At 35.7% G+C, this 23427-nt stretch overlaps 3 protein-coding genes across 6 annotated transcripts; 1 reads left to right on the forward strand and 2 right to left on the reverse strand.

Annotated features, from left to right (window-relative positions):
• Positions 1-2078: 2078 nt before the first annotated feature.
• Positions 2079-4282, reverse strand: LOC110115941 (flavonoid 3'-monooxygenase). 2 transcript variants are annotated; one of them, XM_020849358.2, is made up of 4 exons: positions 3568-4282; positions 3205-3432; positions 2488-3117; positions 2079-2260 (listed from the first exon to the last, which is right to left on the reverse strand). In XM_020849358.2, the coding sequence occupies exons 1-4, from the start codon at positions 4264-4266 to the stop codon at positions 2249-2251; spliced, it is 1569 nt and encodes a 522-aa protein (XP_020705017.1). In that variant the 5' UTR covers positions 4267-4282; the 3' UTR covers positions 2079-2248. The 2 variants fall into 2 exon arrangements, with proteins under 2 accessions (XP_020705017.1, XP_028551003.1); XM_028695170.1 differs by lacking the exon at positions 2079-2260 and having other exon boundaries at positions 2473-3117.
• Positions 4283-9073: 4791 nt separating this feature from the next.
• LOC110115940 (pentatricopeptide repeat-containing protein At4g39530-like) lies at positions 9074-11848 on the forward strand. Its single transcript, XM_020849356.2, has one exon. The coding sequence runs from the start codon at positions 9308-9310 to the stop codon at positions 11585-11587; it is 2280 nt and encodes a 759-aa protein (XP_020705015.1). The 5' UTR covers positions 9074-9307; the 3' UTR covers positions 11588-11848.
• On the reverse strand, positions 11480-22124 carry LOC110115938. Of its 3 annotated transcripts, XM_028695171.1 has the most exons (10): positions 21794-22124; positions 20971-21221; positions 20797-20881; positions 20614-20655; positions 18018-18186; positions 17347-17399; positions 16878-17105; positions 15563-15609; positions 14852-14937; positions 11480-11498 (listed from the first exon to the last, which is right to left on the reverse strand). In XM_028695171.1, exons 2-9 carry the CDS (start codon positions 21207-21209, stop codon positions 14868-14870), a joined length of 933 nt encoding a protein of 310 aa, XP_028551004.1. In that variant the 5' UTR covers positions 21210-21221; positions 21794-22124; the 3' UTR covers positions 11480-11498; positions 14852-14867. The 3 variants fall into 3 exon arrangements, with proteins under 3 accessions (XP_028551004.1, XP_020705013.1, XP_020705014.1); XM_020849354.2 differs by lacking the exon at positions 11480-11498 and having other exon boundaries at positions 14769-14937; positions 21709-22124; XM_020849355.2 differs by lacking the exon at positions 11480-11498 and having other exon boundaries at positions 14769-14937; positions 21794-22123.
• Between the last annotated feature and the right edge of the window lie 1303 nt (positions 22125-23427).

A 23427-nucleotide genomic window follows, 5' to 3' on the forward strand; every position in this document is an offset into this window, starting at 1 on the left:
GTTGAAATCAGAATTCGTATAATTTCGAGCTGATTTTTTTAAGTTCCCTATCAATTTGCATCGAGGTTCGCTCCTAATCAAGCTGATTTTTAAGGGAATTATCGATGTATTATTTATGATGTTCTAAAGCAACCAAGCTGGTCTTCATGCAGAGGTTGCATCAAGAACTGCCGGATTCAGTTTTTCATCAAATACCAGATTGTGGTCATCTTCCGCATGTGGAGAAACCAGACATTGTGGCTGAACTCATTTTAAAGTTTCTTCGAGGCTCTACAGTTGAAAAACCAGTGAGTTCTTCTCCTGTTGAAGAAATTCTTCCTAGGTAGCTCATGAATGGAATTATGTTTACAGAATTTCGAACTGGCCAAGTTCAGAACAATCAACAGATGCAAATTGCAAAGCAGGTAATTCTTTTTTCATTAAGAGATCATTTGATTTGGTTAAAGTTTGTTAAATATATTATTTTGATTCAAATTATAGAAATCTTCTCAAATCTTGAAATGAGTGAAAATAAAATTATGATTTCTTAAGACGTTTTGTAATTATAAGCAATCAAATAAGCCAATTTCATGGAAAACTAGACTTGCATTGAAGCAAAACAACAGATGCAACTGCTACCATTACAGGCCAAAAAACCCATCAAATTTCATGAAGTGCTGTCAAAATTGGGTCACGGGTCGGGTTCAGGTCAAACCCAAAATTGACCTAGCATTGCTCGACATGACCCGAACCCAACCCGTTTTTGCAAACGTGTTTGTTTTTCAGACCCAAATCTGATTCTCTTCGGGTTCGGGTCAACCCGAACCTGACCTGCTTCGGATATGTTTTACTAAAATTTTTTTATATAACTTACTTTATTTAAACCTAAATCAAATTAAGATAAGATTTATTTCAATCAATTCAAAATAAAATAAACTTAATTCAATTTGGACAACATGATTTATTATTTTTTGAAAATAGCATTTACTTATTTTATAACAATATTTTAGAACCCTCTTAAATTAATTAAAAATGGATCAAAGCAGGTTGATTTCAAATTTTTTGGTCAACTTGAATCCGACCTAATTTTACAAATGGGTCAAAATCCCAAACCCGAATTCGAAATTTTTGCATCGAAATATTGACACCCCTAATTTCATGCTCAGGTTTGTCATCAAAGGATGAATCTAATACAGGCTACTTGTTTAGTTAGTAATTTGAGTTGCTCAATGCAACTTATGATTGTTTTGGGATGGCTCTATTCTTTTATTAGGATGGTTATAAATTTATTATGGGAAAAATAATTATTTAAAAGCTACGGTAAAAAAAAAAAAACTTTTAAGTATAAAAATTTCTTTAAAATAATAAAAAAATTAGCAGTCAAATATATATTATATTTATAGTTAAAAAATAAATTATCTTTAATGAAATACTAATCATTTGTTCTTAAATTAAATAATATTATTTTATTTAGTTCAATTTATTTAAACCTAAATCAAATTAAGGTAAGATTTATTTCAATCAATTTAAAATAAATTAAGCTTAAATTCAATTTGGGCAACATGATTTATTATTTTTTTAAAATAGAATTTACTTATTTTATAATAATCGTTTAAAATCCTTCTAAATTAATTAAAAACGGATCAAATTAGGTTGATTTTGGATTTTCAGGTCAACCTGAATCTGATCTGATTTTACAAACGGGTCGATTCTTAAATGAAAAACTAATCATTTGTTATAGTTTTATATAACAATTATAGTTTTTAATTAACGGACAACATATAGATATATATATTATATTTACAGTTAAAAAAATTATCTTAAATGAAAAACTAATCATTTGTTCTTAAATTAAATAATATTAATATTAAATTTGATAATGTCCTTAAAAATTCCAAGATTTGGAGTGAGAATAAAATACACACTAATTCATAATGGGAGAGGTCGATGCCATAGCCATAGGTAGGAGTGTCAATTCGGGTCAGTGGGTTGGATTCGGGTCGAACTTAAAACTGACCCGATATTATTCGGGTCAACCCGAACCCAACCCGTTTTTAAAAGAGATAAACTTTCCATAGGTCATTATGTTGTCCGTTGCATGGTGTGGAATTTCTCTTTTAAAAGAGATAAACTTCACTTACAATGATTAGAACAACCCAAAGGCACCAAAACAAAAACTCCATATAACTTCTCTTCAATTATTCACCACTCTCCCCTTAAAACTCTTATATCTATTATTTATGAATGGAAAACATCTTCGAGTAATGCTTCAAAGATAAGCCTTCTGATCAAGCCGGGGCAGTGGTCGAACCATGAGCGGGGTGGTTCGGTGCAGGGTGAGCCCAAAGCTCAAATCCATATCCAACTTCTCGGGCAGTTGTCCCTCGGGCAGCTTCCAGTCGAAAGAATGCACCAACGTCGCCGCCATGAACTGCACCATCCTCATGCCCAAATTCATCCCCGCACAAATCCTCCGCCCGCCCCCGAATGGTATTAACTCGGATAAGCCTTCGGATCAAGCCGGGGCACCGGTCGAATCATGAGCGGGGTGGTTCGGTGTAGGGTGAGCCCAAAGCTCAAATCCATATCCAACTTCTCGGGCAGTTGTCCCTCGGGCAGCTTCCAGTCGAAAGAATGCACCAACGTCGCCGCCATGAACTGCACCATTCTCATGCCCAAATTCATCCCCGCACAAATCCTCCGCCCGCCCCCGAATGGTATTAACTCGAAATCATTCCCCTTCACATCGATCCCCTCGTGCCGCCCGCCCGGGAGAAATCGGTCGGGCCGGAAGGCTAATGTCTCATCGGGCCAAGCCATCGGGTCCCGCCCGATGGCCCATATGTTGACTAGAAGGGTGGCCCCTTTAGGAATGAGGTAGCCGTCGATCTCGAAGTCTTGTGAGATGATGCGGGGAAGGGAGAGAGGAGCGGCGGGATGGTGGCGGAAGGTCTCTTTGATGACGGCCTGGAAGAAGGGGAGGTTGGGAAGGTCGGTTTCGGCGACGAGGCGGCGGCGGCCGACGACGTGGTCGAGCTCTTGTTGGGCGCGAGCTAGAAGGTCTGGGTGGCGGATCAGCTCTGCGATGGCGAATTCTATGGTGTTTGATGATGTGTCGGTCCCCGCGGTGAACATGTTCTGCATCAGATAGAAGAATTGAAGTATTAATCACATTCAACAAAATAAATAAATAAACGAACTCAGATCGATAAAATAGATAGTTACCTGCAAAAGTGGCTTTATGTCTGCATCAGTAAGAGCAATCCCATCCCCATTCGCATCCTCCTTCGCCTCAATCAGCACACTTAACAGATCATTATGCCGCCCACGGCCGCCGCCGGCTGAGGCGATCGTCTTCCCGGTCTCCGTCAACCTCACTTGGTGGTCCTCAATCACCCTATCCAAAAACTCATCAAATTTCCGATGCAGCTTCTTCATCTTCCCCACCAATCCCTGCATTCAAAACACTTGCACCATTATACTCTGTACTCTGCCATACACAAATCCCAAATAACTTTTGATTCGATCTAAAAGATCAAATTTTGATGAATCGTTTATGAAGAAAATGTGATAAGATTTGAAGATTACCTGAAGATCAAGCCATCCAAGCCCAGGCACAAAATCATTAATATTAAACGCAGTGGACAAATTCATCATCTCCACCACCATCTCCTTGAACTCTCTGCTCTCCTCTCCATCCCCAAACACTCTCCTCCCCACCACCACTCTCGACAAAGCATCCGCCGCGCACGCACTTATTCCATCACTCAGATTCACAAACTTCTCCTCCACCTCCGCTGCCGCCAACTCCCGCACAAATCTCCCCACCTCATCCGCCCGCACGGGAGCCAGATCCTCCATGGCCTTGGGAGAAAACAACTGGAGCGCGCATATTTTTCTCAGCATGCGCCACCGCGCACCGTAGTGGGCGAATATGAGATCCTGGTGGTTGTATGCGATGTGTTTGACGCTGGTGCTGGTCGGCCGGCTGCAGACGTTGGCGTCGTTGCGGAGGATTTTGGCGGCGGTGGCGGCGGAATTGACGACGATCATGTCTACGAAGCCGAAGCGGAGGTGGATTAATGGGCCGTGGGCTTTGGAGAGGTTGTAGAGAGTTTGGTGAGGCTTTGGGCCGAGTTGGAGGAGGTTGCCGACAATGGGGGAGCCTTTGGGCCCCGGAGGTAAGGGGAGTTTGGATGTACGGTGGGCTCGGAGGGCCCGCGCGAGGAGGAGGGCGGAGAGGAGGAGGAGGAGGAGCGGGAGGAGGACGAGAGGGAGGATCGCCATGAGCAAGTAAAAATGATTTGTTAGGTTTCTCAGTTATCAACCATTATTGTGTATAAATAGGGAGATTGGGAGAGAAGACTGGCACGTGTGGTCAGGGATAGGTAGCACATGCTCGCGACTGTGGGTTGATGGAAATATGGAATACGTTGATTATTTGAGAAGAAAAGTCAGCTCAGCCTTCTCTCTCTCTCTCTCTCTCTCTCTCTCTCTCTCTCTCTCTCTCTCAATCCATCATAGAAATTTAAAATTTGTCATTTTATTTAAAATTGAAAATGTTATCGAATAAATTGTCTTTGAATATTAAACTTTATGAATTTTATTTTAAGATTGGTATTGAATAAGAAGGAATCATTTATTTGTTTGTTTTATATATTCCTTTGGGGAGTGAAGAATATAGATCAAAAAAATTCAATTTAAATTATGACGGTGGCATCAAGTGATAGTGATGATCATCGTAATTTAGTCAAAGGACACGGTTTGAAGGATTATAGTTGGGTGGTAAGAAAGTATCGATCTGTTGGTAAATGTTGGGTGGTGATCCGATGGTGGCAGTCAGGAGGCGGTGCTTTGGGCATGAGTAACAAACCAAAGTCCAACCACAACGCTCCATCCCAAGCACCGCTTCTTTGACCACTGCCGTCGTACTAATGCAAAATCGTTGCCATCAAACCACTGCAACCGGATCATAGTCACCTGATTACGACCATCCAACCAACGTAGCCCAACTATGTTCGCTATATTATAGTCCCCCAACTATCATCTACGACTACAATCCTCCATATATGATTTTGCTGAAAAAAATTAAAAGAGATTTCAATAATTAAAATATCTTCAAATAAAAATTTAAGAAATGATTATAACCAATATTTTTATTCTTTGTTTATGTGAGAATATTTTTGAATTAAATTTCCTTAGCACCTTTAATAAGCCATTACTAAAACTACTTTAAAAAAATGGATTAATTCCATACCTTGTTCCAATCTGAAAATAATTATTTTGTAAATGATAAAGATGTGCTCAGCTATCACCTGCACTTAGGTATTATTTGGGGCGGCTTTTTTATTTTTTTTAATTAATTTTTTAGTATAAAATTTTTAATTTTTTTACTAAAAAATTATTTTAAGAACCAGCAAAAATGCCATTCCAAATCAGATATTAGTCAATCTTTGTATAAAATTATTTTAGTTAGTTTATTGAATAATTATTTTCTTGACTAAGATGTTGAAATTTGAAGGGTTAGGAAAATGACGGTAAGTATGCTTTTTTTTTTTTTTTTTTTTTTTTAGGGTTTTTTTTTTTTTTTTTTTTTGAAGGTTTATTTTCTGGACAGGTAAAGAAATTCAAGGCTATCAATAACGGTAGCTTTACTTAACCTCAGTGACAATAAGAAAAGAACAATATCTTATAGAAATCAAGTCATTTATTCAGTTGAGGACTTACGCAGTCTGTTTGATTTGTGGCATTTGTAATCTAATATATTTTATATGTTATGTATTTTGACATTTTAGGGATTTGATAGTGATATGTCATAAAAAAATTATCTTGATCGGGCACGAATATCGATGCAAAATCAAGTTGGAAACTTCCGAAATTAAAATTGGGATCATCTGAACTCCGATTTAAGCAAATTTATAGTCGAACTGAGCGTCTCGAGAATACGAACCCATCGACACCAAATCCAACCCAATCTGAGCCCAAACTGGTCCAAATCAAGGGTTAAAAGTGATGTTGGAAGGTTCGAACCACAATTTGGATTACCAAACGGTTTCCAAACATAACATGCTTATAGTCGAATCGAGCGGCTCGACGAGACGAATCCAATGAGCCCAAGATCACCAAAATCTGACATCAATAAGACATTCAAATGACCATCAAACAGTCCATGATCAAGGGATTCAACATCGGCCGCCCATCTAACCACTCACCATTTACTTTTTATCTCTCGCCTATTTACGGGCCATGTCACTCTAGAAATTTATAAATAGACTCCTCATTTCTCTTGAAAGAGGATCCAAGCAAGAAGAGAAGAAGGAAGAAGATAAAGAAGAGAAGGAAGAAGCTCCTCCTCAACCACCGCCTGAGTTCACCTGAGGACCTCATCTTTGTTAGGCCACCACATGAGGCCCTCACCTTCGCCGGACCACCACCTGAGGCCCTCGTCTTTGTTAGACCACCACATGAGGCCCTCACCTTCGTCGAACCACCACCTGAGGCCCTCGCCTTCGTCGGACCACTACCTGAGGCTCTCACCTTCGCCGGACCACCACCTGAGGCCCTCACCTTCGCCGGACCACCACCGAAGGCCCTCGCCTTCGTTGGACGACCACCTCAAACCCTCGCATTCGTCGGACCGCCACTTGAGGCTCTATCCTTCACGGGACCACCACCTTAGGCACTCGCCTACGCTGGCCCACCACCTGAGGCCCTCGCCTTCATCGGACCACCACCTGAGGCCCTCGTCTTCGTCGGACAACCACCTAAGGCCCTCGCCTTCGCTGGACCACAACTTGAGGCCCTCACCTTCGCAGGACACTACTTGAGGCCCTCGCCTTCGCTAGACCATCAACTGATGCCAGAGTTCTGCCAAGTCTCTATTAGACTACTAACTGACGTCCCAACTTCCAAGTGACGCCATATTTTAACACTAGACTTCAACCATACGGTTGACATTTGTAATCTAATCGCTCTAAAGGACGAGTCAGCCCACTGTACTCAACTCATATTCTAGTGAAATTTTTTCAATTGGGCTAGGCCCCTCGGGTTTTCCCCTTTTCCAGGGTTTTCCACGTAAAAAATTTTGTGTTCTATGTGTGTGAGCTCGATATCTGTGCAACATTAAGATGTATAATTACAACTCTATCGCCGCATATATTCTAGCACATGCTCGAGCCTGTGGGTGGATGGAATACGTTGATTATTAGAGAAGAAGAGTCAGCTAAGGCGTCTCTCTCTCTCTATATATATATCTCAATCAATTATAGAAATTTAAAATATGGCATTTTATCTAAAAATGGAAAAGTTATGGAATAAATTGTCTTTGAATATTAAACTTTATGAATTTTATTTTAAGATTGGTATTGAATAGGAAAGGATCATTTATTTGTTTGTTTTATATATTCCTTTGGGGAATGAAGAATAGAGGCCAAATTTTTTAATTTAAATTATGACGGTGACATCAAGGGATAGTGATGATCATTGTAATGTAATCGAGGGACATTATTTGAAGGATTATAGTTGGGTGATAAGGAAGTATTGGTCTGTTGGTAAATGTTGGGTGTTGATCTGATGGTGGCAGTCAGGTGGCGATGGTTTGGGCATGAGTAACAAACCAAAGTCCAACCACAATGCTCCATCCCAAGCACTGCTAGCTCGACCAATGTTGTCGTACTACTGCCAAATTGTTGCCATCAAACCACTGCCATCGGGTCACAGTCACCTGATTACGACCCTCCGACCATCGTATCCCAACTATTTTAGTCAGATTATAGTCACCCAACTATCATCGTTCGACTACAATTTTTCATATGTGAATTTGAAGAATAAAATTAACATAATATATAATATCATATACAATCTAATAAAAAGAGATTTTAACAAGTAAAATATCTTCAAATAAAAATTTAATAAATAATTATAACCAATATTTTTATTCTAGCAAATTATTTTAGTTAGTTGATTGAATAATTATTTTCTTGACTAAGATGTTGATTTTTTTTTTTTTTTTTTTTTTTGTTCATTTTCTGGACAGGTAAAGAAACTCAAGGCTATCAATAAGGGCAGCTTTACTTAAACGTCGGTGACAATAAGAAAAGGACAAAATCTTATAGAAATAAAGTCATTTATTCAGTTGAAGACTTACGCAGTCTCTTTGATTTGTAACATTTGGAATATAATATATTTTATATGTTATCTATTTTGAAAATTTAGGGATTTGATAGTATCAAATTTCAAATGCAATATGATTCATTAATGAATTCAATATTTGACGTATAGTTTAATTTTAGCGTATTAAGAAGAAATGACCATTTAGTTGATTTTCAAATATAGTATAAATACTCTATTATTAGGTGTCCCTAGCCAATCGCTACCACCGATTTGCATCGGTGCCGGCATTAGCGTCCGGTCACTGGACGTCCGGACACCCAATATAGACGCGCCACGTCACCCGAATAACACTGGGTCCTGATGGATTAGTGTCCGGAACGTAATAATTTTCCCCTTGACTGACACCACCACTACTAGCCACATTTTATTGCTCACCAGCCTTGTTATTTTGAACCAGCCGATTCAAATTCCATAAGTTTTAAATATTTTTTTAATAAATTAATTAATATATATTTAAAGCATTTAATTTCAATTATAATATATTTTTTATTATAAACATTTTCTCTCAAACCATCAAAATGTAATATAAAATAATAATAATTTATATTAGATTATCTGGTTATATGTAAATTAAATTTAAATTAAAAATCAAATTTAAAATTTGAAAAATATTTAAATTTAAAATTATCATATTTTTATGATGTAAATTATTATAATTATGATATATAGATTTTTTTGCTTTTATGTGAGATTTTAAAATAATTCTTTTACTTAATTATGTAAGTTTTATGTTTCATAATTTTTTTTAGTTTAATTTGTTTTTTCATACTTTGAATGATGACATTATTATTGTGTTAATTTTATTAAATTTCAATAATATTCATTATTTATTACGTCATAGGTTCGACCCCGGTTAGACTGGTCGAATCGTGAACCTTTCCTTCTTCCGGTTCGTTGTCCGGTCTGATTTTCACAACCTTCATACAAAAATATCTTGATAAATTTTATTCCAAAAATAACATCTTTATGCTAAGTTTTGAATTTTTTATAAAAAATTTAAATGATTTAAACACTGAAAAAAGAGTTGGAACTTAACGGTTCAGATTAGACCTGCAATCAATCCACCATTATTGATCTCCTCTTAAACTCAAAGGCTTCAGCAATACTTCAATGACTAATCCATAATATATTTTTCCCGCCCCATTCTCTAACGGCCATGGAGGCCGCCGTAGCGGCGCCAAGCCGATCCTTCATCGTCTCGGCGATCAAATCTTCCATTGATCAGAAATTCCTCTCATTTGGACAATCTCTCCATGCTATTGCCGTCAAAATCGGATTTTTACCTGAAATACTTCTCTGCAATCATCTCATCAACATGTATGCGAAATGCGACAGCTTGGACAATGCGCACAAAGTGTTTGATGAGATGCCTGAGCGAAATTTGATCTCTTATTCCACTCTAGTTTCAAGCAATTCTCGATCTGGAAGCCCTAGACTTGCCTTGCATCTCTTGTCCCAGTTGCAATCACAAGCTTTCTGCCCGAACCAATTTGTCTTCTCGAGCTCCATTGCGGCGTGTGCAAAGCTGAACTCGCTCGGTTTTGGGCAGCAGATACACGCACAAGTTATTGCTTCCGGTTTTGAATCAGACTTCTTTGTTAGTACTACACTGGTTGACATGTATTCGAAGTTCGGTGAATTGGATTTGGCTAATTCCATCTTCAAGAAATCTGAAGCTAAGGATCCTGTTTTGTTTAATTCCATGGTTTCTGGGTATGTGAGCTCTGGTGCTCATGAAGAAGCTTTGCTTCTTTTTGGAGATGAAAGGAAATTTGGTTATTTTAAACCAACTGAGTTCAGTTTTGGTATCCTCATAAAAGCCTGCTCTGATCTGAACAAAGAAATTGGACTGCAATTTCATGGTTTGATATTGAAATATGGGTTCAATTCCAACTGTTTTGCTGGAACTTCTCTTGTTGACTTGTATGGTAGGCTTGGACATGTGGAGAGCTTGGAAAAGGCCTTCGAGGAAATCCTGTCTTGCGATATCGCTTTGTACAATGCAATGATTGGCGGTTTTTCGAGAAATGGACTCGATCTTCTTGCACTGGATTGTTTCAGTGAACTTCTATTTGAAGGCTTCACCCCTAATGAGTGCACCTTAGCTAGTGCACTCAAATCTAGTGCTTTGCTGAGGTCTCATTGCTGGGGAAGCTTGATTCATGGCGTTGGGGAGAAGTCCAAATTCAGTGAACATCTCATAGTAAAGACTGCTTTGATAGATATGTATATGAAATGTGGGAAAACAGAGGAAAGTTGCAGTATCTTTGATTCCATGATTGAAAGAAACACAGTCTCTTACAATTCAATGATTTTTGGATTAGGCCAGAATGGATATTTTGATAAAGCAGTGAGACTTTCTACTGAGATGAAGTCCTTGTATATAGAAGTTGACCCATCAACCTTTGTTGCTTTAATGAATTCTTGTTTGGGACAAGAGTGGGTTGTCTATGGTGATGCAGTTAAACATGGACTTGGTTCAGACCTGATGATCAGAAATGCACTTCTTAGTTGCCTTATCAAGAAAAGCTCTGCAGAAGAAGCTCTTGGATTTTTCAAAAAGATGAAGGAGAGAAATGTTGTTTCATGGACAACTATCATTTCAGGACTCACTCAACTGGATCTTCATTCTAATGCTATTGAAGTTTTCAAAACTATGTGTTCCTCTGAAATCTTTCCTAATAGTTTCACTTTTTCCAGTGCCTTGAAGGCTTGTGGGAATTTAGCTAGTATAAAGCAAGGAAGGTGTGTTCATGCAAGTGGAATCAAGTATGGAGTCATGGATGAGTACACCAATAGCTCTCTTCTCGACATGTACGCGAAGTGCGGGGTTTTGGAAGACAGTAGAAGATTGTTTGAAGAGATTGGTAGCGAAGAGATAGTGTCTTGGAACACGATGATCACTGCATATGCACAACATGGACGAGGCCGAGAAGCTCTAGAGATATATACTATGATGCAAGAGCGAAATTTGGAGCCAAACCATGTTACTTTCGTGTCGCTTTTGTCTGCTTGCAGTCACTGCGGTTTGCTAGATGTTGGAATCGAACTTTTCGAGCTAATGGTTTCGAAACATAGAATTGTTCCTCTTATGGAGCACTATGCTTGCATGGTTTATTTGTTTGGTAGGGCAGGGTTTCTGGATCGAGCAAAGCTGTTCATTGATGGTATGCCATTTGAGGCTGATGCATCAATATGGACAGTATTTTTAGCTGCTTGCAAGCTCCATGGAAACTCTGAGCTAGCACAGTTGGCAAGGAAGAAGCTTGATGGAATGCTTTGTGAAGATAATTCTACACTTGTCCTTGTGTCTAATATGTTCTCTGAAGAAGGAAAATGGGATGAGGCTGAAAAGGAAAGAAATAAGATCAGCTGGGATGGTATGGGAAAGGAGCCTGGACTTAGCTGGGTCCAAATTGCAGAAGCTTTTGCTTGACTAGCACAAAGAGTGGACATTTTATTTTGTTTGGATAGTAGGAAATTGCAGCTGGTGTTCTGAGGGAAATAAGAAAATTCATGGAGATATTTGATGGGCAGAACACATTAAACACTGAAGTTGGTAAACTTCGACATCCAGCAACTTTTCTAATTACTATGTACTAATTTGGTATTCATTCTATGCTGGTTAAGGTTATTAAGCAAAGTCCTACATGGGGTCCTGCTTGGGTACCCATGCTTTATTCGGACGGGCTTTGCCCATCCACGCCCATCCATGGCGATTTTCAGGTTTCCGTACCCACCTATACACACCCACTTTATATGTTTTTTGAACGCAGTCTGTCATGGACTGATGGCCTTAAGGCTTGTTGCTCTTTGCTCTGATTGCAAACTTTCAAGCCTCATTTCAGTATTTATCGTAGTCGTAGCGTGATTAAGTGCTGCACACTACATAGTGAGGATTATAATAATATAAGATATACGGTGATTAATAATGTAAATCAATTTATCCCCGTACCTAATGGAGGGCTCTGTTATTAAGGAGGATTGAAGGGTAATTTGATGTAAAAAGTTTTCTGATTTCATCTCAAACTTTTCTACTCGATACTTATTTAGTACACGACGATTACAAAGCAATACGCAAATTTGTGTTCTTTTTTAGGGAGTAATCAGAGATATGTAATCCCTCCATGGGAAGATGAACAATCCTCAGGTTGTGATGCCTTCATGAAATAACTGAAAACAGAGAGAATTCCTTGTTGTTATGTGTGGAATTCTCCTTATTATTGTAAATACTTTACATGTAAAAGTTCACATATTAATTGCTTGAATTATACTGTGCTGAGTCTCCAAAGACCATTTTTGGAGTTAGAACTCAATTCGCAGTTTGCTCTCACTGATGACTTTTTTATGTTAGAATCATTAACCAAATAAATGGACAATTTGTTCTTTTAATTTTACTCATTTTTATATGAATAGGAGGTTAACACTAAGGTTTCATTTTGAGACAATTTTTTTAATACTTCTTAAATCAACTTTCTGAGTACAAAAAATTTAATTTTTATACTAAAAATTTACTTTAAAAAATAGTAAAAAAGGCATCTCAAATGAAGACTTTGAGAAGACTAAGACTTCGTTCGGGGCGGCTTTTTTATTGCTTCTTAAAATAATTTTCTTGTCTAAAAATTTAAATTTTTATAGCTTTCTTGTCCTAAGGCTTCGCTTTATTACCACTACTTAAAAGTAACTTTTGAGTATAAAAATTAAAATTTTTATAATAAAAATTTACTTTAAGTAGTGAAAAATTCATGCAAAAAAAACAAAAACCTAATTTATGAGTTGGGAGCAGTAATTTAATATTTTTCTGTAGTTCGTTCTCTCTCTGATAACATTTTTTGTTGGAATCATTAATCATATAAAAAGCCAATCTCTTCCTCTAATTTGAATCATTTTAACATGAGCAGGAGGTTAACTCTTATTTGCTAGATAGTATTAGTACTGGAAGAGAGAGCCCTGCATTGGATACCCATATACGCACCCACCCACGTCCCACCCATACCCAATGGGCATGGGTGGGTATGGGTACGCCCATGATCTCGTGGGTGGGTATGGATGGGTAATCAACATCAAGGGACAAATCAATTTATATTATTAATCATCATATGCATGTTGTATATTATTATAATCCTTACTATGCAGTGCACAACACTGAACCGCATCATGATCACGATAAATTTTGATATGTGGCTTAAAAGTTTGCAGTCATAGAAAAAGGCAAAAAATCTCAAGGCCCTTAATCCGCGGCATACTGCATTCAAGAAGCGTGGAAAGTGGGTGGGTGTGGGCGGGTATGACATCCCGAAAGTCACCATAAGTGGGCAGGATGGGCAAAGTCTGCCAACTCAGAGCGTGGGTACCCAATCAGGATCTCATATAAGACTCTGCTATAAAACCAATAAAACTGGCAACCATATGTACAATTGTTGTCTTAAATTTTTTTTTCTTTTTATTTTAAATGATTAGCAATATATTATAGGAGAATTTACATAAATATCATAAAAATTTTATATATTTAATATTTAAATCGTTATATTTATTGATATATCATTTTTGTAATCATTATAAAATACATACATGAAAATAAATAATTTACTTAAACTAAATTAAAATTAATAATATGTTTAATGTGACTTGTAAATTTGAATGTTAAACAAATATTTATTTATTTATTTGGACCATTAATCACCATAATATTTTAATAAAATGATATGGCTCCCCGGTACGTAAGTGAGTTTATCTCGACAATTAAATTAAAAATTAATCAAAATTGCATCAAAATTTAGCTCAATTAGAACTCACATTGACCAGATTTACATTATATTTATCATTAGATAAAAAAACCTTAGAGCAAATTTTTTAGTTGGGCTAGAGTCAAATAACGTCTTCTTAAAGTCAACACATAACATTTAGCATGCAAATTAAATATTTTTTAAGATTTTAAAAATCAAAATATTAATAATTTAGAACTATCTCAATTCAATTTTGAAATAAATCAAAATGAAATTAATTTGAGCCATTTCACTTTTGGCTTCGATTGGCCATGATGAACCATTCTAATCCAATTCTTTGATCTCTAAATGAGGAACAATTATTAGGTCCGGTGACCGGACGTAGCTCTACGTGCAGTCACCACTGAGATCGCCACGTGCTCTTACTCTTTACCGCGCGGCACAACGACTTGATCCGGACCGGAACCCGGGAATGCTATGTTCACGTATTGCTATTTATTACTCAGTATTTGCTCGGTATTGCTTGGCAATAACGAGAAATACCACTCTATGAAGACCAATACCGAGCAATACCGAGTTTTTTTAACTCGGTATTGCTCAGTATTACTCGGTATTGCTCGATATTTGTCTTCACATAATGGTATTTCTCGTTATTGCCGAGCAAAATCGACAAATACCGAGCAATGCCTACCAATACCGGGTTGTCATGGATTTAAAAAACCCACGTGCGACATACCCACTATTCGCCGGGTCGGGTCCGCGGTTTTGTGCCTACTACGTGGCGTGATCTCGGTGCCAGCCGAACGTAGCTCTACGTCCGTTCACTAGACCAAATAAAAGTTCATAAATGAGAGTACTTAACTTGTTTATGATTCAGCTTTTCATAAATCATTAGAAATAATTACCATAATTATATTTAATTACGCTTTTAGCTATTTTTAAAATATTGTGATAAAATGATCTAGTGAATGCACCTTAAATTTTTTTCTCTCAGATGCATAATACTTTCGAAAGCTTGGCTTGCATTTCTTCTTCAACAACTGAGAATATTTCCTTGACCCTGTGACACAAGAAATATCAAGATCATCAACAAGAAGAGTTGTTACCAAAACAAAGCAGTAGCGCACTATAGCATAATATTATAATGTTTTTAGATCATTGGTCAGTGCCAAGCCATTTTGTAGAGAAAATTATTCCGTGCGGAGTTCAGAAGGGAAGAATCGTTCAGACATGTAAGAGTACATATTGTATATAAATTTATACACTGTGTATCAACTTTTTATACACTGTTTGTACACAGTGTGTAAACTCATAGTCCGAACGGATCTTCCCGTCCGGACTCCGCACTGAATAATTTCTCCAATTTGTAACACTAAGATTTTGTTTGGGACAACTTTTTATTGCTTTCTAAAACAATTTTCGATTACAAAAAGTTCTTAAACTAGAAATTTTTATAGTAAGAAGCTACTTTATAAAGCAAGAAAAAAATCATCCCAATTGAAGCATAAGTACAACAATGGTCATACAGCTCGATTATCACCAGAGTTCTACTTAATTGCAAATCTTTCAAAGGTTTACTTAGTTCAGTAATATCAAACAAACGTATAATCATTATTATATAATTAATTTCTAAGTTTTATATGCCATCAAAATCTTTGAGAATGTAAAGAGACAAGGGAACATACCTATGCATATTTATATTCAAATCAGAAATCCATGTGGCTAAATACACCTGCAAGAAAATTTTGTATGAACAAATGAGAGTAAGAGCGCCATAAATAAAATATAGACACTTGATTGTAAATTTACAGAGAAAGTTATCCATGATCATTCACAACATAAGCAATGATCATATTATCATATAAAAGAGAGAAAATGATAGGTATAACCATATTTTAACACCTTCTACTGCTTCCACATATATCTATTCATAACAAAGCAAAGGAATTATATTTCAAGCTAATCTTAATACTGGATAATCTGTTCAAAGTTCTCATATCACATCATGGGTAAAAAGATCAAGCGATTGGAAGTTCAAAAGGTGAAGGCGAGCATCACAGAAGGAAGATTAAGACCTCAGAAATTAGATCATTAGATAAAAATTTAAATTACAGCATAAAAAATGAGTTTTGAATTTTGAACTTATTTAGGTTAGATTTATATTTTAAAATTTAAATTCTATACAAGAGTTTCTATTTTTTAGAGAGTTTGAAAATGCAATGGTTGTTCATTGTTTTATAGAATTAGTTTCTGAAAGATAAAATTCCTCCTAAATTATTTAGTTTAGGAGAAAATAAGATTAAATTCAAATTAATTCCACTTAGAAACTGCCTATTTAAAAGTTTTGATTACTATACTGAAAAAAAAAATCCAAATTTATCCAAATCACTCTTTATTTTTCCAATTGCCTCTACTCGACATTGTAGCAGGTCCACAGCAAAGTCATAGCAGTTTTGCAAGCCGCAGCTGACAAAAACGCTATGCGGATCTCCGAAAGGGTGCTATGAACGGGGATCAGAATCCTAATTTCTTCACAGTTTCTTCGGGAAATCTTAGCTCTCACCTAAATAAAATTCAGATCAATTCCAAAATGTTTCCATATCTAATTACAAATCCAATCTTCTACAAATAAATAAAAACCCTCCCAAGATACAAAATTTTTAAAAGATGCTATTGCATCTTAACAATAGCTCAAGGAAATTAATGCGACACTCAAAATATAGGATGAAATTGTTGATATTTATACAAAGCATAAAGCATGTCTATTTTGACAAGTAAACTACTAAATTAAATGTGAAATGAAATGAAAATTTGATATTCAACTAAGGAGAAAAAAGAACAAGTACGTCCCTGTGGGAAAGACTTGAGAAAAACATACTGAAAGTAATCATTAATCTCAAATCATGCAGGTATGAAGGATGCCTTAAGTAGAACTAAAATAATAATAATAATAATAATGAATATAAAATTTCAGATTTTATAGATACTAAAATATAATACCTCTAAAGTATTATGGTTTGGAGACTTGATAGTTGTCCTGTTTACAGGATTACTTGATTCATAATCCTTGATTTGAGGGAAAACTGTATAAAAACTATCTTGCTTAAGCATTCCAATGCATCTCAGGTCATCAAATTCTCCGAGATAAAGCTCATTTGACCAATCTAATACATCTTTTCTCCCATCTTCCACGCCATTGATGGATAGCAGACCAATTACAAGAAAACGCTGTTCATTGCAAATAATTACATAAGAAGAGATAACCAAACACGTCTTACAATAATTTGTAAACTATAGTTGAAATAAAAGTGAAATCTTAGAGTTAAAAAAAAAACTGATGAATTATAACAAATTTTAAGCAAAAATGAGAAGACATGAATGCACGCATGCAAGTCAAATTTGCACACTACTACCACTAAATTTCTCGCAAGTTTGTTGAGAAATAAATTTATAAAGAAAGAATCAATACCTTCAAGCTAAGTTCCCTTTCAAACATATTGACAAGTTCACGGGCCAGATCCTCTGTAATTTATTTTTCAACATTAGGAACCCACTTCGATTTCAAATATATGATTAAATATGCAGTAAAGAAATAGAAACATTTATATTAATGAAAAAAGAAATTTGAGTTAAAATAGCACATCAGAGCATATGTGATAGTATCTAAATTTTGATTGTTGAAAATATGAATAAGAATACCCAGCATCCAAAACATGCTGCATGATAGTCCAACACAATAAAACCAATCTAAAGTTTACACAACTTGGAACTTGGAAGTAGTCATCCAAAATCAATTCTTATAAATGATCATATCTATCAGAATATATTTGATCAAATATAAGGATCTGCATTCAATAAGTGCTTCTTAAAACAAGATGATTTACAAACTGAACACTAAGGCAACTCCCTAAAATGTTTTCACCCATTCCCCTCGAGGCTAGAAATTCAAAACCGAGAAATAGCCCATCAATGTCAAGCAATATAAGGTTGGATGTACTCCCCACCTGATACCAGTGGAAATCTTATGCAATAAATATGCCTCTTACACATTGGCTGGGTTTACTAAAATAATATATTTAAAAAATTTCGGTATAAAAAATGGGAAATTTTTTTCAGAAATAAGTTGGCAACAAATGATACCCATGATCGAGATTGAAAGGCAACAAAACACAGGAATTCCACCACCATCGCCAGAGTCACTGGGATCCTCTTGGTGATCACAATATTGTATAATTGGGTCGGAACTTGACCCTTTCAAATAACATCTCATTGAGCACGATGCTTTACCCAAGTCATTAACAGCAGCCACCTGAAAATGTAATACTGTTATAAGATAACATTTAAGGGGGTTTCATTGCGCGCTTTAAGATAAAAAGCTAAAAGAATGACCAAATAAAGCATACATTAATAAGTATAAAAATCCATGAAGAAAAGTTAAAAGGTATAATATGTCGAATGTAAAACAACAGGAGAAGATTTATCAACATTAATACAAAAGGTTTGATGGTTTTTTTTTTTTTGTTATGTCAAATACCGTACAGACAATTGGAAAAGTATTTCAATATTTCATGTTTGTGTCTAACACATGATGAATTATTTTGTGTGGACACTAGAAGGGGAGCACCGCCCGGTTTGTCTCTATGAACAGTAAAAGCACAACTTCACTACACTTTTATTGTTCATGCCGCGCTTTTACTGTTCACAGACATAAAACCGGACATTTCTTCCGGCCCGGTGTCCGCACAGAATAATCTTTCCTAACACAGACACACTTAACGTATGTTTCATTGAAATTAATCAATGAATTTCTTATACCTTGAGAATTTAATAATGACTTATTCTTAAACAAAAATTTATAAATTGAAACCCATTCTTGATTAGGAATAATTTATACTACATCATTCTATCAGAATATAAAATTAGCTTAAAATAATTTCCAAAAAACTCTTATAGATTGAGAATATAGTTTTACAAATTGTTAATTAGAGTTATTTTTGCTTTTAATCATATATATATATATATATATATATATATCATTGAATCAAAATTCATACGTGTAAAAATGCCACATTAAAACCTGTGGGTATTGGAATTATTTCTATGCATGCATCATAATGAGTTAACATCCATGGAGATGAGTTGATCAATCACAAATTCTTGTGTATTAATGTGTTCCAAAGTTTGTTGAGTTTTGGCCTTCAATGAAACTATCATGCATTCTTATATGCACTCGATCGCATTCAAATGCCTCAGTTTGCACACCACTTAAATTTTCAAGCAATTTCATGTTTTTCGAGCATCATTTTTGAGATACTTGTCATAATACATTACGAGCTCATTGCATTGCTTTACAGGTTGCATGATTTCAATAACATTGTTCACAATTTCCAAGCATCAATTCATGTGTTATTTTATCAAGCACATCATGTCATGTGGTATGACAACTTCATTACATCGACTTGCATGATACATGATTTTAATGAGGCATTTTGTGGCTTGTGCGTATCATTTTTATAAATGAATGCATGGTAATTTTATCATATTAATTATTCACATTACTTGTTCATCATATGATGCTAATATATGCTTTCTTTATGCTGCTTGTGAGGTGTGTATGTATCTCAGTTGACGTGTCTGGTCTCCCCATCGAGGGAGGTATTTTATTCATTTAGGTGTTCAAATGCGTCAAGGTATGCTACTCGATCAATTCAAACCGCCCTGGTTGAGGTACAATCTCTCTTACTTTTCAAACATCTCTTTGTATGTTGTGATGGGTGCACACACTACAATTGGACTGTGTTAGTATGAGCTGCCATTTATTGATATGTGATACAGGTTAGAAAAAAAATGATAAATTGAAAAATCTTAGCTTAGCCATTGTTTATAAATATAGGAAATTAAGCTGAGCATTATCTTTTTTTAATTAATTATCATTCTTAAAGTAATACATCAAAGTGCTACTTTTTTAATTTCTAAAACATCTGATTGGTCAACAAACTTTTAAACAAATTAATAGGATGATAAATTTTTTCATATATGAAATAATAGACTACTACATGATAAAGCATAAAAATATCTAAATTCCTATATCAGATAACAAATAAACACTTACTAACTTTTTTTTAAAATAAAATTTCATATTAAGGTGTCATACTCCACTACAATGATACTAATGCAATGAACAAAATCATAACTCTAACTCTATTGTTAAGAGTTTTAACTTTTAGCTACAACAAATTTAATTCAAATCGGTGCAACAAAAAAAAAGACAATCCATACACCCAACATGACTAACCTTTCTATTGGAAGAACATCTCTCAAACTTATATATGATTGTAATAAAAAGAAGTGCATGCTTTGTGATGCCAATAATATAGCAATAATTTAAGCTATTTTTTGCTCCTTTTTTCACCTATCATAAATGCGTAATGTAGTAAAAATTTAAATATATTACATATGTTTACAGAAATTGTCAGTTATAATGTATTGTCGTAGTACTAGATCGGGGCACATTGATATAAAAACTAATTCATTAAATATAGGTAAGATATTAATGCAAATAATCACAAATATACTAAATAATATGCTTAATTTAAATATCAATAATTCAAACATTTGTAGCTAGGAATATTGGAAATTCTTGTTAGTATGGGGCAAAAATAAAAGAGATAAGAGAACGATGTAAAACTATTTCATAACATATAATTCAAAGCCAAAACTAATAAACCGTACATACCATATTCTTGTAAGAAGATATAAGCTTGTGCCGACACAAATCCTGGAGGAAATTAAATTTCATTGGTGGAAATGATGAAGTAAAGGATACAGAGAAAAGGAAAAATAAAAGTAATTCTATAAAAGAAGGAAAGAAGATTCCTGTAGACTAGGAGTAAAAAAACAAAGGTTTAACAGAAATTACCTGTTTATGAACCAATTTATCATAAGCTTTCTCCCTTATTCCTGGGATTTCAGTAAGAACACCCAGATTCATCTCTGGCAAGTACCTAACAACAATTCAAACCCAAATTATTGTCAACTTTAGCTCATAAAATAAAACAAAGCAAAACTTTCAAGAGATTCAAATCTGTCCTGCCTTCGTTTAAGGTAGGTATTAACAAGTTCAGTGGTATGTAATCTCCCCTCTAATGTGGCTGAGACCCAACGGTCCTTGCTCATGAGAAGCTTAGACCATTGATTCTTGATGTTTCTTTGTGCAGCTGGTCTCCACAACCTCGATGAACATGAAGACAAAGGTGGAGAGATGCAGTTAGGGCTTGCAATACTGGAATCTGTCAGTCTGGATGAGGGGAGAGGAGTCCCCTTATGTAACATTGCCCGCTCCAACTAGCAAGAAATTTCAACAGCATCAAAAACACGAGTAAATTTTTACATTTTCAATTAATGCAGCAATTAGAAAGCAAAATATCTTAAATAACACTTATCTATAAATATAAACTAAAGCATTTAAAGTCTAGTAACATTCATCTACTTTATCCACCAAAATCTAAATGAAACCACACTATTATTGACATTCATAAAAAATAAAAAAAATAAAAATTCACATGCATCTATTCAAGTTATATTAATTTATATTAAGATTAATAAGATAAAAATACTATTTTAGAAAATTAGGTTTCAATTCTACAGACTATTTAAGGAGGAATTGAGCGAGATTTAAGTAGGGTTTAGCCTAAATCCTGAAAAACAGCAAAAATGACAAGTTTAAAGGACTGTTTGGATGCAGGATTTGAGCAGGATTTAGCCTAAATCATGCCAAATAGCAAAAATGACAACTTAAAATCCTATAGTAACATAGATCAGGTTCCTTTACCGTTTTTCCACAAATCTGGATTTTGTAAATCCGGTAGTTCCACGGTTTTACGTGATTCAGTGCGGAAGGGAAAAAATATCGCTACCTTAGCTTCGAGCTCTCGTCGCGACTTCCAATCCGACCGGAACAACGTCGTAGAAGAAAGCAAAGTGGCTTCTTAAGCGATTCATTCAAAATACTTCTTCAGGCGAAGTACGCGAAACCGATCCGACGTCGTAAGGCGAAGTAGCTTATTTAGCGACTATTTACGCAGGATTCGAGCAAACGGGATTTGCGAGCCCCGTAAATATCACGGCGGAATAAATCCTCCTTTTTCCTCTATTTGCTGAAAATCCCGGATTTACTAAATCTGTAGTTTGGCGGATTTACGGGGTTTGGCCGAAGAAGCGCTCGAAGCGAAGAAACCTTCACAGTAAGCGAGCTCCGTCGTTTGGCTAGGAGCCTCAATTTTTGATGCCACTCACTTGAATCTGATCCTCGAAAATTCAGATTGTGAAACGGGTCGGGTTCAAATTCGGATTTTCGGCCCGTTTGAAAAATGGGTCAGATTCGAGTTAACTCAACAACCAGCGGGTCAACCCGAATTGACTCGGATCGAGTTTCATCTCGCATCAATCACGTCGAGTTCCGTCTCACATCTCACGCAGCGGCAAACTTGCATCCAATGCAAACTCACATTCAAACTCAACCCAGGGCACCCAGGTTCACGAGTCAAGTCGGGTCAACCCGCTAACCCGATGGATGGGGTTCGGTGGACAAACTTGACCCGTTTGCAAAAACGGGTTGGGTTCGAGTCAACCGTTTAAGTCCGGGTCAATTTGGGTTGAACCCGAATCCAACCCATTGATCCGAATTGACACCCCTGGTTGTTGCTTCCAATCAAGATGTACTCACTTACAATCCGACAATAATGTGATAATTAATAATATAATTTACAATCTTATACTTAATATATAATTAAATTCATAACACATTAAATTTAATTTTTAAATAAATCAACCGCCTTAAATCCTAGATTAGGTTGTGAAACAATTTCATAGGACTTAACAAGATTAACAGCCATTTTGCCAAACAATTTTCAAGATTTACATACCTAAGGTTTATTAAATCCTGAATTTACAGGATTTACTAAATTCTACTTTTGCCGAACAGCCCCTTCTTCAGGCAAAGACTTTGAAGAACCAGCAAAACAGCAAAAATGGCAAACTTCAAATCTTGCACAAACTTAAGGTTTCGTTTGGGACAGCTTTCGTATTGCTTCCTAAAACGGCTTTCTAGTATAAAATTTTCTAATTCAAGAAATTTTTTAATAGAAAACTGCTTTAGAAAGCAACAAAAAACTGTCACAAACAAAGCCGGACAGCTTTCATGCATACTGCTATTTAAAACGGCTTTTTATTACAAACTATCTAAATTTAAGAAATTTTTGTACTGTAAAGCTATTTTAGAAAGCAAGAAGATTGCCGTCCCAAACGAAACCTAAGTCTTTGTGTGGGACGGTATTTCTTAGACTTTTTAGTTCAAAAATTAAAATTTTAATATTAAAAAGCTGTTTTAAGAAGCAGTAAGAAAACCATCACAAATGAAGCGTAAATCTCATGAGGCTAAGCTACTTCCTAAAGTGAAAAAAACAACACGAACCAGATAAATAAAACTGCAGAGAAAGCAATTGGGCTAAGGATATCCCAATTCCCAGCATAAATTTGTTCATCATAAATT

The sequence above is a fragment of the Dendrobium catenatum genome, unplaced genomic scaffold, assembly GCF_001605985.2.
Source record: "Dendrobium catenatum unplaced genomic scaffold, ASM160598v2 fragScaff_scaffold_621, whole genome shotgun sequence".
NCBI classification, from domain to species: Eukaryota; Viridiplantae; Streptophyta; class Magnoliopsida; order Asparagales; family Orchidaceae; genus Dendrobium; species Dendrobium catenatum.

Coding starts and splice junctions, on each gene's coding strand:
- LOC110115941 (XM_028695170.1), bottom strand. CDS start 4,266: ATGGCGATCCTCCCTCTCGTCCTCCTCCCGCTCCTCCTCCTCCTCCTC. Junction 3,433..3,567: donor TTGGATGGCTTGATCTTCAG/GTAATCTTCAAA, acceptor TTTTGAATGCAG/GGATTGGTGGGGAAGATGAA. Junction 3,118..3,204: donor ACATAAAGCCACTTTTGCAG/GTAACTATCTAT, acceptor TATCTGATGCAG/AACATGTTCACCGCGGGGAC.
- LOC110115940 (XM_020849356.2), top strand. CDS start 9,308: ATGGAGGCCGCCGTAGCGGCGCCAAGCCGATCCTTCATCGTCTCGGCG.
- LOC110115938 (XM_028695171.1), bottom strand. CDS start 21,209: ATGTTACATAAGGGGACTCCTCTCCCCTCATCCAGACTGACAGATTCC. Junction 20,882..20,970: donor AATACCTACCTTAAACGAAG/GCAGGACAGATT, acceptor AATTGTTGTTAG/GTACTTGCCAGAGATGAATC. Junction 14,938..15,562: donor TTGAATATAAATATGCATAG/GTATGTTCCCTT, acceptor CTTGTGTCACAG/GGTCAAGGAAATATTCTCAG.